Source organism: Plutella xylostella, chromosome 9, assembly GCF_932276165.1.
Source record: "Plutella xylostella chromosome 9, ilPluXylo3.1, whole genome shotgun sequence".
Classification (NCBI taxonomy): domain Eukaryota; kingdom Metazoa; phylum Arthropoda; class Insecta; order Lepidoptera; family Plutellidae; genus Plutella; species Plutella xylostella.
Window position 1 is genome coordinate 4,251,868 of NC_063989.1, and position 13,094 is coordinate 4,264,961.

At 40.9% G+C, this 13,094-nt stretch overlaps 1 protein-coding gene across 17 annotated transcripts in view; it reads right to left on the minus strand.

Moving 5' to 3' along the window:
* LOC105393136 overlaps positions 1-13,094 on the minus strand; it is a 123,960-nt gene that overhangs the window by 14,432 nt on the left and 96,434 nt on the right. For 15 of the 17 annotated variants that reach the window (XM_048622895.1, XM_048622893.1, XM_048622894.1 and 12 more), the window contains 3 exons: positions 6,563-6,654; positions 6,036-6,205; positions 289-4,968 (listed from right to left, as the gene is read on the minus strand). In XM_048622895.1, coding sequence (XP_048478852.1) covers positions 289-4,968; positions 6,036-6,205; positions 6,563-6,654 — 4,942 coding nt within the window. The remainder of the gene's footprint in view (positions 1-288; positions 4,969-6,035; positions 6,206-6,562; positions 6,655-13,094) is intronic. The other 2 variants (XM_048622902.1, XM_048622901.1) reach the window with 1 other exon arrangement.

Sequence of the window (13,094 nt, forward strand, 5' to 3'; positions counted from 1 at the left end):
GGGATTGAAGATTATTATTGATCTTCGTTATGCAATCATAATAACCATCTGAACTCTATAATCAAAATATTAAAGCATATTAATTCAACGGCGATGACAACGGAAGGTTAGGGTTAGACACGCAACCGAAACACGCACAGGAAACAGACGACACATACATAACGAGCACCAATAAATCTTTCAAGGGAAAGCAATAAGGGAAGGTACCTTTTATGAATGTACAAGTCGCTCCAAAACTAAACAAACACGGAAAATGAATAATTTATAAGAGTAATGGCAGAGATTAACCTTGAAATGTGACGGTGTGTCGGGGTTCTCTGGAGGAGGCGACGAGGGGCGCGAGGCGCGTGGACCAGGCGGCGGGCGGCGGGCGCGGCGGCGCGCGGGCCGGCTCGTAGCGCCGCGCCGGCCGGTGCAGCGACGGGTCGAACTCCTGCGTCGCGAACGCGTCGCTCTTCAGTATCGAACTCAGCCTCACCGGCTCCTTAGCACATGCCTTCTTCACCACCTTCCGCACCGGCGACGTCCGCCCGCAAATCAGCGACGATGGATCCTCAATAGACTTATTGTTATCACTTTTCTTCGGGTAACGATGCGCGATCCATGGGCCCGACAAGTAAGCGATGTCCTGCAGCTCACTCACGTCAGGAGCGGACGTGTATATTTGGCCAAGAAGGGACATCACCTCGAATCGGCGTCGTATCTTTTCGACTTCCCCGCGGGGACATTCTAGTGCTTCCTCGGCCGAGCGCGACCGCGGCGCGGTGCGGCGGCGGAGGGCTGCTAGCTTCGAGATGATGTCGATGTGGGGCATGAACCGGTTGCCCGGGCGGAGGGGAACGCGCGCCACCGGCAGCATAGTCCTTTGTCTCGACCTCGAGTTTAATGCTTCGAAGGATGCCCAGTTACTGAGCACGTGATTGCGTGTGATCTCGGGATCGCTGGTATGTCGCCGCAGCGAGTGAGGCGCGGGCGAGTCGAAGCGCGAGGCGAGGCGGCGCACCTGGCCGGCGCGCGCCCGCTGCAGGTAGGCGCGCCAGTGCCGCCCCGCCGCGGGGGACGGACTGCGACTCCGCCAGATACTCTCCGAGCTCGAGTAGCATTGCGTGTCTGCCGCACGTCGATTGCTGAAGTTTACTTCCGATCGAGGCGACGGCGATCTCGAATAATGCCTTTCAGGTTTTGAGGGTAGCGATAAAAACTTATTTTTTTCACTTTCGCCAAATAGCTCCTTGAAATTCGCACAGGATTGAGATTGCACCATAGCTCCTTTATTTGGTTGCTCCTTTTCTCTCTCCTTTATTTCTTCGGGCATAGGTAATGATGACATAGATTTTTCACTGCCTTGATTACTTTTTTCATCAGAATTTTCCCTTGCGTGATAAACGACTGTGTTTGGTTGTTGCGATAAATTTCGAACAGATTCGAAATATTCCACCTTTTCTTGGACCACTTTACTTGGAGACCTGTAAATTACTGTTTTATTTGAAGTTTCAGAGCTAGCTGTTTCCGTTTCGCTGGCTGAGGAGGGATGGATTATTTCAGACTTCTCTATTGGTGATGAAACCTTTTTTCTCTCATTACATATAACATCTGGAGTTACCGAGATAGGATTTAACAGTAAAGTCGGAGAAATTACTTTTTGCTCCCTCGACCGCTCTTCACTTTTTTCAACCTCCTCTAATTCTTGTTTCAATGGTAATGGGGGTGGTGAATCATCAAATTTCTTGATTCGATTCAGCACTTCTTTACTGAGCGTTTGGGATATTTTCCTTTTTTCGTTTTCACTTAAGGTCATCTGTATTTTGTTGGCACTATTTTTTAAGTCTTTAACAGACGTGGGACATGATATGGCCGCGATGGATTCGGACTTGCTCATTTCTGGTGTAGGCACTGGTGGCAGGGAAGATGTCACCAATGAGTTACTCCTTACATGGAGCTGAGATTTACCCACACTCTTTGAATCCTTAACTTCCACACAGTATTTATGAAATTCTTTATTTGATTTAGATTCAAGCTCTTTACTGTAAATAGCATTTAACTGGTTTTTCAGAGCGTTAACTTGTTCCATGGACAAACTACTCCACAAGCGATTTCCTATTCCAATTTTCTTTCGGATTTCACATATTGGAGTGTCATGTTCTATAAAAGATGTTTTTAATGAATGTATATTTGATTCACGTTTATCTGTGTGGTCATTTTTACGATTAATGATGAATGCTGTTTCAGCAACACTGGTTCCTCTCCATAGAGGTTTGTAAGTATCTTTAGATAATGGCTGATCTGGTTCTAAAGATGTGTCATAGTAAGGGATTTGTTGGAAATGGTCTTTAAGATCCTCAACTGACTTTTCCTTTATTCTCAGACCACGATCTTTATCAAAATTCCATCGAAAGTCCTTCAAGTCTCTAGGATAAAATAGTACATCATTTTCGTTTTGTGCTGATTTTAATTTGAAATATAAATTATTTAGCTCTTCTTCAGCTCTTTCAATGGCCCTTATTCTTTTCCATCTATCGAAATCAATGATTTCTTCATCCTTCTTTCTATGCCTCAAATCAGAAGTGGAAGTCGCACGTTCTAACTCACCTACTCTCTCTAAGTACGAATAATATCGGTTAAGTTCCCGAAATCTATCGGATCTAATTTTCTCATTTTCCATGTCACGTATATACTCGTCATAATCGGGATCATCTATTTGAAAGTTTTGATCACTTGTAGTTTTTTTTAGAGGTTTGTTTTTCACGGAAGACTTATCAGCATCGTCAGCACTTCTAGTTCTGAATATCTTTTTTGGTGCGTTGTCTGTAAAACTTTTAGAATGTTGCAAGCGAGCACTATGTATGCGTCGATATGAAGGTGATCTTATTGACACTGGTGAAGTAGACTGGCTTCTACTAAGTGTTCCAGACTTCTTCGGTACTTTCGGTGATACAGGCCTAGAGGTCTGTGAGAAATATAATGTAGAGTGAAGTTTATCTCTTTCCTGTTCTTTTTGTGTATTTATATTTTTTGGCGGAGTTCGCCTTTTTATAGTCGGTGATATAGGTCGCACTGTTTCTGTAAATACTATTCGTGTTGGTGAAATTGAATGATTTCTACTGGGAGGTTGGGACTCGAATGTTTTTCTTACAATTTTTGGTGACACAGGACGCGAAGTTTGCGTAAATATAATTTTGGGAGGAGACCTTGATATTTTGCATGCAAACGGATTAGATTTTTCCCTTCTACAAAATACGACTGTTGGCGACTTAGGTCGTGAGGTCTGTGAAAAATATAGTTTTGGAGGTTCACTCCTACTTCGTTCCGTTGCATGTGATGAAGTTGATCCGAAGTCACATTTAGATAAACTATCAAATTTCCGGATATCATCGTGCATCCTTCCGGGCCAAGAGATGGACCTTGGACTTTTAGCTCTTTCTGGACTGTTATAATGATCCGTCAATTTGAATCTTGATAAAGAAACAGGTTTACGGTGGACCAGGTAACTATTTATCGATTTCGGAGCTACGTAATCTTGTGGGTATGATTGGAACATCCTTGCTTTTTGTAGAACACTGGTGTTTGGCTCTAGCATTGGATACGCAATAACTGGTACGTTTGTGTTTCCTAAAAATAGGTGCTGAAAAAACGAGTTCGATATTACTGCGTCTCGAGTTTCTTTTATTTCTTTAGATGATATTCTTTTTCTGTCTAAATGATCTTCTATTGATCCAAAATTAGATATTTCATATGCGTCACCAAATTGACTCCCTGCTTCAGAGTCGTTACTCGACTTACAATTAGGCTTTTTATCCTCTTTAGCCTTCGTCTTTTTAGGTTCTTCTTTTTGTTTTTTACTACACGATGCATGACATGGATTACTTCTAGGTCTTAAAGCAACATTTTCTAATGACTTTTTCTTTTTTAAGCTGGTAACAACAGCTGATTTTATTTGATTTGTTTTTTTAGGAGATATAGCTATATTGGACGACGACTTGGAAATATTTGATAGTGTTGGGGCGTGTCTTAAGGTTGACTTCGAATCATTTTTTGGTACCAAACAAGGTGTAGACTTTGCGTGATTGGTTTTAAGCTTTTGTAATTTTTCCGCTGTGCGAATCATATCTCTTCCTCTGTTTAGTGAGCTTGGCGATAAAGGCTTAGCAACATTTTTCGTAATTACTTTTGGTCCAATGGTCCTTGAATTCGCTGTTGACTTCGTTACAGATGCCTTTGCTTTGGCTTTGTCCAGAGGTTCATTTCGTTTATCTGCACTCCACAGCTTATCCAATGAAGTGACTCGGTCTAAAATGTTAGATATTGGCGTTCGCCTTCCAGCACCGCCTTCTATGACAACTGATGTTGACGGCTGACTATAGTATTTGGTTTGACATGTATTTGTATACTCTGTAGGCAATAACGTTCTTCTAGGAGAACTAAAACTGCTGGTTCCAGATTGCTTCGAGTTGGATATCATACTTTTAGTTGTCGGCCTTGTTGCATTTATCGACACCGACTTCCTGTTCACAGCTGGAGGAGCTGATGTGGACATCTGTCGGGCTTTCAATTTATCAGCGGAACCTCTATTGGCCAAAATCGAATCTTTTTTGTTTATTATGTGTGTGTTTTGACGAGTAAGTTTATGACTAATCTTGTCCTTCAAAAACTCCACATTTGACTGAACTTTTGGGCCCGTCTGAGTTTTGGGAGAAGCTGATCGCGTTCTGGTAGAGTCGACTAACTTTAGAGTTCTATTATTCTTAGAGGAAACTCTTCGAGGCGGGGCCGGTGGATACTCTGTAGTTCTTGTCGGCACATTAACACTTATAAATGAAGGCGCTTGCTTCCTGAAGCTTATGTGTTCATCTGTCTCCACACTCGTGATGGGATAACATACCACCTCGTGTATCTTTGGCGTTTTCTTGTGTATCCGTATCTTGGTGAGAGTCGGCGATATCGGAATGTATTCTATTTCTGTGTCGTCGTCTGTGGAATGTCAATCGTCGTTGAGAATCTTCTTGCTCTTGGGTTAAACGTGAACAAACGTGTCGGTGCGGCGGCCAGCCTCGCGTGATCGAAGCCCTTCTTCATAAAGTGGTGACTACGGTTGTGCTTATTAAATGGTCAAACGTGTACGAATACTGCAGGTGTTTGTTTAATTTTGGAGACTAATACGTTCATGCAAATAGGTGCTTAATATAATTTAATTTACCTTATTTTGCAGCCACCAGGAGACCCAGCCACCGATGTTAAAAAGAGATAGAGTTTCATGCGAAGAAGAGTTAATTTGAACTTACCCGGCGGGTATATCGGTACAAACTATGGCGAGCCGAGCGGAGCCATTGTCACCGAGTAATGAGTCGGATGCAACCTTCGCTCGCGACAATAGCTCACATGTGGTCCCGAGACCTTGACCACGCTAATGAGAGCAGTGTTACGGTTTTCCGATTTACATTAAATACGTTGCGTTTGTATTGAAAGTTTGTATATTTAAATAGTCGGTTTTTTTTCATAACATACAATATGTTTTTGTCATCGGTTTGAACATTAGGTGTTTACCTAAATTATAAATGTTAATTTAGATTACTTAAATCACCAACACCAATCAGCATAGAAACATCACGCAAAACATGCTGAAGTCAACTTAACCTATGATTAAACGGCACTTTTGTAAAAGCTATTAACTTATTAGCTATGTTATTTTAAATTATACTACGTCTACGTCACATGCCCATTGTTATAGCATTAGAAATAAGTAATTAAACCAATTTGTAAATTATAATCATAAACACTAACTAATTCGAAAAAATGAGAATAAAGAAAATTTGCGCTTTTATCGCAAAAGAATTTTTAAGTGAGGGCTAATTATGATGCTCCTTTAGCTTTATTTGTTAACTCTATAGGCGTACCACAAAAAATATATTCAAGTAATAACACTCTTGCATCCATCCCGAAACGCCATTAACTTCCTAATTCCTTTCCTAACCCTCTCAACCATCATCCCTCAACCCATAAGCCATTATCCATCATCGTCATCATCCCATAACCCTCACCTTGCCGCGGCGGCGCGGGGGAGCGGAACCCCCGCATGGGGGGCTCGCCCCCCGCCTGCAGGTCCTTGTACGCGGCGCGCCGCTCCGCCGGGGACAGCGGGCCGTCTGCTTCGTCACGGCGACGGAAGATGAGGGTTGAGTCGGACTCGTAGCCGGATTCTTTGAGTGCTCTGTGGAAGGACATGGAGGCGAGATTTGAAGTGTTGTTGGGGGTTTAAGAACATGGTGCAGCAGTTGGAGAGTATGGTATAAGCCCCTTTGCAATGTAATTTTTTGTCCCGACTGACAGTACCATTGCTAATTATTAGATGGACTGTGTTTCTATCCTTTATTGGCAAAATACCTTCAAAACAATGACATCCGATCCGATCTATTTTTATCGCTATTTAAAATATAAGAGTTCTTAGCCATGTTTGACAAAATCGGTGTGGCATAAATTGTAAGACCTACAGCTGTTTACATAGATTCAATAATATTCAATTAAGCAATAATTTAATTATATTGTTTACTCCTTTTAGGTAACTTACCGAGCCATATTCGACTTGGACAGTATAGCGGAGGTAATGTCCTTCTTTTCTTTGGGAGACGCTTGTGGCAGTGAGGTAGTGCTTGATAGATGCTGAAAAACACACTAAAATTAGTATTTTCATATAAAATATTACCTTTCATGCATAAGACAATATATTTTTAAAGAGAGAGATTATAAAATACACATGCACAAATAAAGCACATGTAATGGTTAAATACAGATTACAACGAGAAAAGCCAATACACATAAAGATTTTTTTAAAGACAAAATTGTTAGAGTCGGGGCAAAGAAACCTAAACCCTCTCAGGTCACTCTGAGAAGGGTCAGGTTTCTGTGAAAAAATACTCGGGAGAAGTAATTTTGTTTACCGGCTCGCAAAGTGGAATACGTAAAATGCACTGTGTCTACAACATTCATGGTGTACCAGAAAGTAGAAATATTTTATATCACATGTGTTGGTGAATCCACGCAACATTTTCATTTTTACTCCACAACACTATCACATCTACACAAAAATAACACATCTTGTGCCAATAATCTACAAGGTACTCAATTCAATAGCACAACACAGAGCATGCCAACGTTTTAAGTCGAATACACACTGCTGTATGTAACGCAACATGGAATGTTACACGCAATTAAAGAATTCCCATAGTGGTTTGCTCAATATGGGCCTGCCTCACAATGTCTGGATAATGGCTACTTGTGGGATAAAAATCATGCTGTCACTGTCTGAAACATAATTACAGAGAGTGACATCATGTCGTTTTAACCCACAGGTAGCCTTTATCCAGACTTTGTGAAACAAGCCCTATGACTATAGGTGTTGAGTCCTTGCTCAAAAAAGGAGGTAGACAGATAATTATTGTCTCCGCTAATTCTGCGATGCCGCGACCAGTTTCGTATGCGAGCGGTCAACCTTTGCACGTGGCGCGCGGAGCTCCTGGATCCCCTGATCTTAACTGCTGAAGAACGTTTCTTCCTTCATAATTTGTGTACTGTGAAGCTAGCTAGCTATTTGAACTAAGTGTGTGCATAATATTTGTGCTGCAACTGCATCTTATACCACCATACGGTGTGTGCACGTGGCGCATGCTGTGCTGGGAGCTGCCTGCTATCCGTGATTGTGCGTGGTTCTCAGGTTAGTGGAGACCCTTCTCTTTACCTCTGGTTGTAGCACTGTATTCCTCATACCCTTAGCCGAAGTCACCTAGCCACTCTATTAAATACAGTCCACTAAGTGTTGTCCCATGACCGCACATAAAGTTTTGGTCCGTCGAACCTGATTTAGGTTACCTACTTTAATTAAATAATAGTTAGCTACCAGTATTTATCACATAATTATCTAAGTACCAAATATCTATTCTATTTGTCGTACAAGTAGGCGTAGTAGATATTCCCCATACCTACGTTAGGTATTTTAGTTAACCTCTTAACTACCTAGATATAAATACAACCTATTGTGTTAAGTATATCCACTGGCATACAAGTACTTTATAAATAATATTAGTTTTGTCGTACAAAATTAATAATTTGTCTAAAATTAATTTGCATAAGTGTTCTAGAAGTATCTACGTTCAACTTTCAATATGGCGACCCGATCCAAGAATCATAAACAGGGCGATGATGAGTTTAAGGACACAACCTCTTCTAAGGAGTTGTCTAAATTAATTGCTAAAAAGGAAAGAACTTACGAACAAATGCAACAAATATTTGATTTATCAAGCTCATTAAGCGATCATGACAGTCAAACATACTTTATGTTACGAGCGTCCGAAATTGAATCGTTGCGTAATTCATTTAAAGATATCACCTTTGATATATTCGAATTAGAAAGGGAATCTGACCCTACCGTTTCATTTTCGTCTCGCGAGTTAAACAGTTTTGACGAACTGTATTATCGCGTAAAGTTGTCGATATTGAAATTGCAACCTAAAGACGAAGTACCTACGAAGGAAAGTTCGTCGACCTCCGTGGAATCTCGGCCTAGACTTCCTAAGCTAGAACTCTTTGTGTTTGACGGAAATATTGAAAATTTCAGTACATTTTATGAAACCTTTTGTTCGCTTGTTCACAATCAGGAGTGCATACCTGCGATAGATAAATTCCACTACCTTTTAAGCTGTTTAAAAGGTCCAGCATTAAACATTGCTAAGACAATTCCAGTCACTGCGCTTAATTATCCACTGGTGTGGAAATGCCTAGTTGATAAATACCAAGATCAACGTTTGCTCATTGGTAGATACCTAGATAAAATGCTAAATTTTACCCCCCTGGGTAAGGAAAGTTCCGCTAATTTAAATTTATTCATTGAGAACTTTGAACATTCCTATAAGGCTATTCAAGCATTAAATATTGAGAACTTAAGTAGTTACATACTATGTCACATCGCGCTAAGGGCATTAGACCCGCAAACTCGGAAGTTATTCGAACAAAATCTGGATCAAAAATCAATTCCGTTGTTTACTGAACTTAGTTCATTTGTTCAAAACCAAATTAAGGTGCTTGACCATTCGGCATCGTATTCTGGCTCTGCTACAAACCTAAACAATGCCAATAATAATAATCAACAAAAAAGGTTGCCGCGTACCTTTGATAACAAGTCAAGTAACTTGCCAAACAATAATAGCTCTTATAAACGAGTTAATCACTCTGCCACTCGCGCAAAAGGCCTCTGTGCACATTGTGGTGACAATCATATGATTTTCCGTTGCGATGAGTTTCGTAAACTCACTCCGATGCAGCGTGTTAGCCGTGCTAACACACTAAAGTTATGCCAGAACTGCCTAAAAACTACTCATTTACAAGGCGAGTGTAAAAGTGATTTCAAATGTTTTATTTGCCAACGACCTCATAATTCGCTGCTTCATACGGAATGCACTGATAACAAACCGGTTCAAACGCTTACTTCTGTTGTGGAGCAAAATAGCGAGAATAACATAGGCTCGATCAATCACCATGCTGAATCGAAAATAAGTAGTGTCGTGCTAGGAACAGCTGTTATCAAGGTCAAGGATGCGTTTAACAATTACCAGTTATGCAGAGTATTAATTGACTCGGGCGCGCAATCTAACTTTATTTCAAGTGCATGTATGCAACGTTTAGGGCTGCCGCAAACAAAATGTCCATTTAATATTTATGGATTAGCCGGGGAGAGCGTCAATAACCACGGAATGATATCGTGTGATATTATACCACGACACTGTGATAGTCCGAGTTTTAATATCAACGCTGTTGTATTACCTAAACTAACTTCGGAATTGCCGACTGTACAAATTCCTAGCAACATTGTTGATAAATATAAACACCTAATGTTGGCCGATCCAACATTTTATAACCGTTCCCCAATTGATATTATTTTAGGCAGTGACACATTTCCGTACATATATAACGGAGGTAAATATGTTTTAAATCATGACTTGCCAGCCGCCTTAGACAGCGTGTTTGGTTACGTGATCACCGGTAAACTTGCCGTGCAAGACTTACAGCCCTCAGAGGCAAATGTTGTGGCGTCCACAACGTCATTGTGTCATTTTGTGTCGTACACAATTGAAGATAACGTTATCAATGAAACCCTCAAACGTTTTTGGGAGATTGAATCATTGCCGTGCAGTGTTCAATTAAGTCCTGAGGAGCAGATTGCTGAAGACATATATAGTAAAAATCATTATCGTGACGAAAATGGTCGGTATGTGTCACCGATCTTATTACGACCAGACCGCGAGTCGTTAGGTGAGTCTTATGACATGGCCTTTAAACGTCTCACACATATCGAGCGTCGGCTAGCTAAGTCCACTGACTTAAAGGAGGCCTACTCCAACTTTATGAAGGAGTATGAGCTCCTAGATCATATGGAGTTATACAAGGGTACTGAGCCTTCTCAGTATGTAATTCCGCATCATTGTGTGCTGCGCCCATCAAGTACCTCTACGCCCTTACGTACAGTTTTTGATGGAAGCCAGAAAACGAGCTCTGGCGTGTCCTTGAATGACTCATTACTGACTGGGCCGAAATTACACCGCGACATAGCTGAAATTATAACGAATTTTCGTTTACATGAAATTTGTTTTTCGGCCGATATATCCAAGATGTATAGGTGCGTACAGATCGCTCCCGAAGATCGTAAATATCAACACATATTATGGCGCGAGTCACCCGACGAACCAGTCCGGTTGTATGAGTTGAAAACAAATACTTATGGACTTCGTAGTGCACCCTATATAGCTGTTCGCACGTTGCATCAGCTGGCGCAAGACGAGGAGTCTAAGTATCCTAATGCGGCACGCGTCCTCCGCCAAGGATTCTTTGTAGATGATTTACTTTGGTCATGTTCATCATTTGACGAAGCCTGCGCCTTGCAAGATGAGTTAATGTCACTTCTAAAATGTGGTGGCTTCGACCTTCGTAAATGGGCTAGTAACTGCCCCGAGTTACTTACTCGAATGCAAACTGAACTACGATCTGCAATCAACTTCGAAGATGATACGTTATCATCATCATTAAAAGTTTTAGGCTTGACTTGGCTACCTACAAGTGATACTTTTTCCTTTAACTATAATTTTACGAGTGATTGTTCAACAAAACGCTCAGTGCTAAAGCTTTTAGCGAGTATTTTTGATCCTATAGGATTCATTTCGCCGTGTACATTTCTCGCTAAATGCATTATGCAAGACTTGTGGAAGATTAACCTATGCTGGGACGATAAACTTCCACCTGAAATTCATGACAAATGGTCTAAATTTATATCTGATTTGCCGTGCCTATCAGACTTGCGCATTGAACGTCACATGTTAATACCTAAATATGATGATGTTAAACTGATCGCCTTTTGTGATGCGTCATCACGAGGCTATGCCGCTTGTATATATTTATACAGCGTAGATGGTGATGGTAATGTTAAGGTTCGATTGATGACCAGTAAGACTAAGGTCGCGCCGATAAAACCAACGTCCATACCGCGACTTGAGCTGCTCGCTGCCGTCCTACTGGCCGGGTTAGTTGAGTCCGTACTCCAATACCTAAAGCAACTGCCAAATTGCAATACTAACTTGCCTATTATTGCTTTAAGCGATTCAAGTATAGTATTATCATGGCTACAAACACCACCGTATAAACTTAAAACGTTTATAGCTAATCGTGTGGGACAAATAGTGGAAACATTACCACCAAACTGTTGGTTTCACATAAATAGCGAAAATAATGCAGCTGATATCTGCTCGCGCGGGTCATTGCCCTCACAGTTCGTAACTGTGGAAGATAATTGGTTTCATGGACCTACCTGGTTATATAGCCCGCCTGAACAGTGGCCTATAAGTACTTTTTTTATAAAGGATGACTCACAAATTCCAGAATTAAAGTCAAACAATGACACCTTTAATTTTAACTCAACTGACGTGAATTTTACAAATGAACTTGAAGTTAAATTTAATGAATTTTCATCTTTTAAAAAATTGCAACGCACCCTTGCATGGTGCATTCGATTTAAAAATAATTTGAGGTGTAAAAACAAATCTGATCGTAACATCGGACCACTGACAACTTCCGAATTGAATCAAAGTCATGACGTAATTGTTCTTTGTATTCAAGCTAATCACTTTTCAGCTGAGTTAAAGGCATTAAAAAGTAGTAGTTACGTAGCCTCACTACGTAAACTTTCACCCTTCATAGACACCCATGGTCTCCTCAGGGTGGGGGGTAGGATCTCGGAGTCTGACCTTCCCTATTCAGCGAAGCACCCTGTATTGCTTCCAAAGAAGTGTCATGTTACCAACTTGATTATACAACATTTTCACAAAACCTACTTGCACACAGGTCCTCGCACTCTGCAAGGCATTCTAAATAAAACATATTGGATAATAAATGCTCGTAATGTTATCAGATCAGTTTTATCCAAATGTTCCAATTGTTTTAAATTTCGACCTATTCATGTTCAGCCCTCGATGGGCATGTTACCCGCATCACGGGTGAAGGCGAATAAGGTATTCAGTCACGTTGGCTGTGATATTGGTGGGCCGTTTCTTGTAAAAGAAAGCCTACGTCGGAATGCTAAGGTGTATAAGGCATATCTATGCTTATTTATATGCTTTTCTACGAAGGCTGTACACCTTGAAGTGTTGACAAGTTTATCTTGTGAATGTTTCCTCGCATCTTTAGATCGCTGCGTTAGTCGCAGAGGCCTTTTCAGTTGTCTTTATACTGACTGCGGAACTAACTTCATTGCAGCTGGAAAACATTTGAAAGATGTACAGTCTTTCTTTCAAAATAGGAATAATAAAGATGAAATTTTCAATGAATTATCATCACGAAACATAGATTGGAAATTCAACCCTCCAAGTGCCCCTTCTATGGGTGGATTATGGGAGGCAGGTATAAAATCTGCAAAACATCATCTTTATAGATCGGTTGGTGAACGTTCACTAACTTTTGAAGAGCTTTCTACGTTGTTTTGTAAAGTAGAAGCCGTAATGAACTCACGCCCGCTTTGTCCACTCTCGGATAACCCGAATGAGTTTGAAGTTCTGACTGCAGGA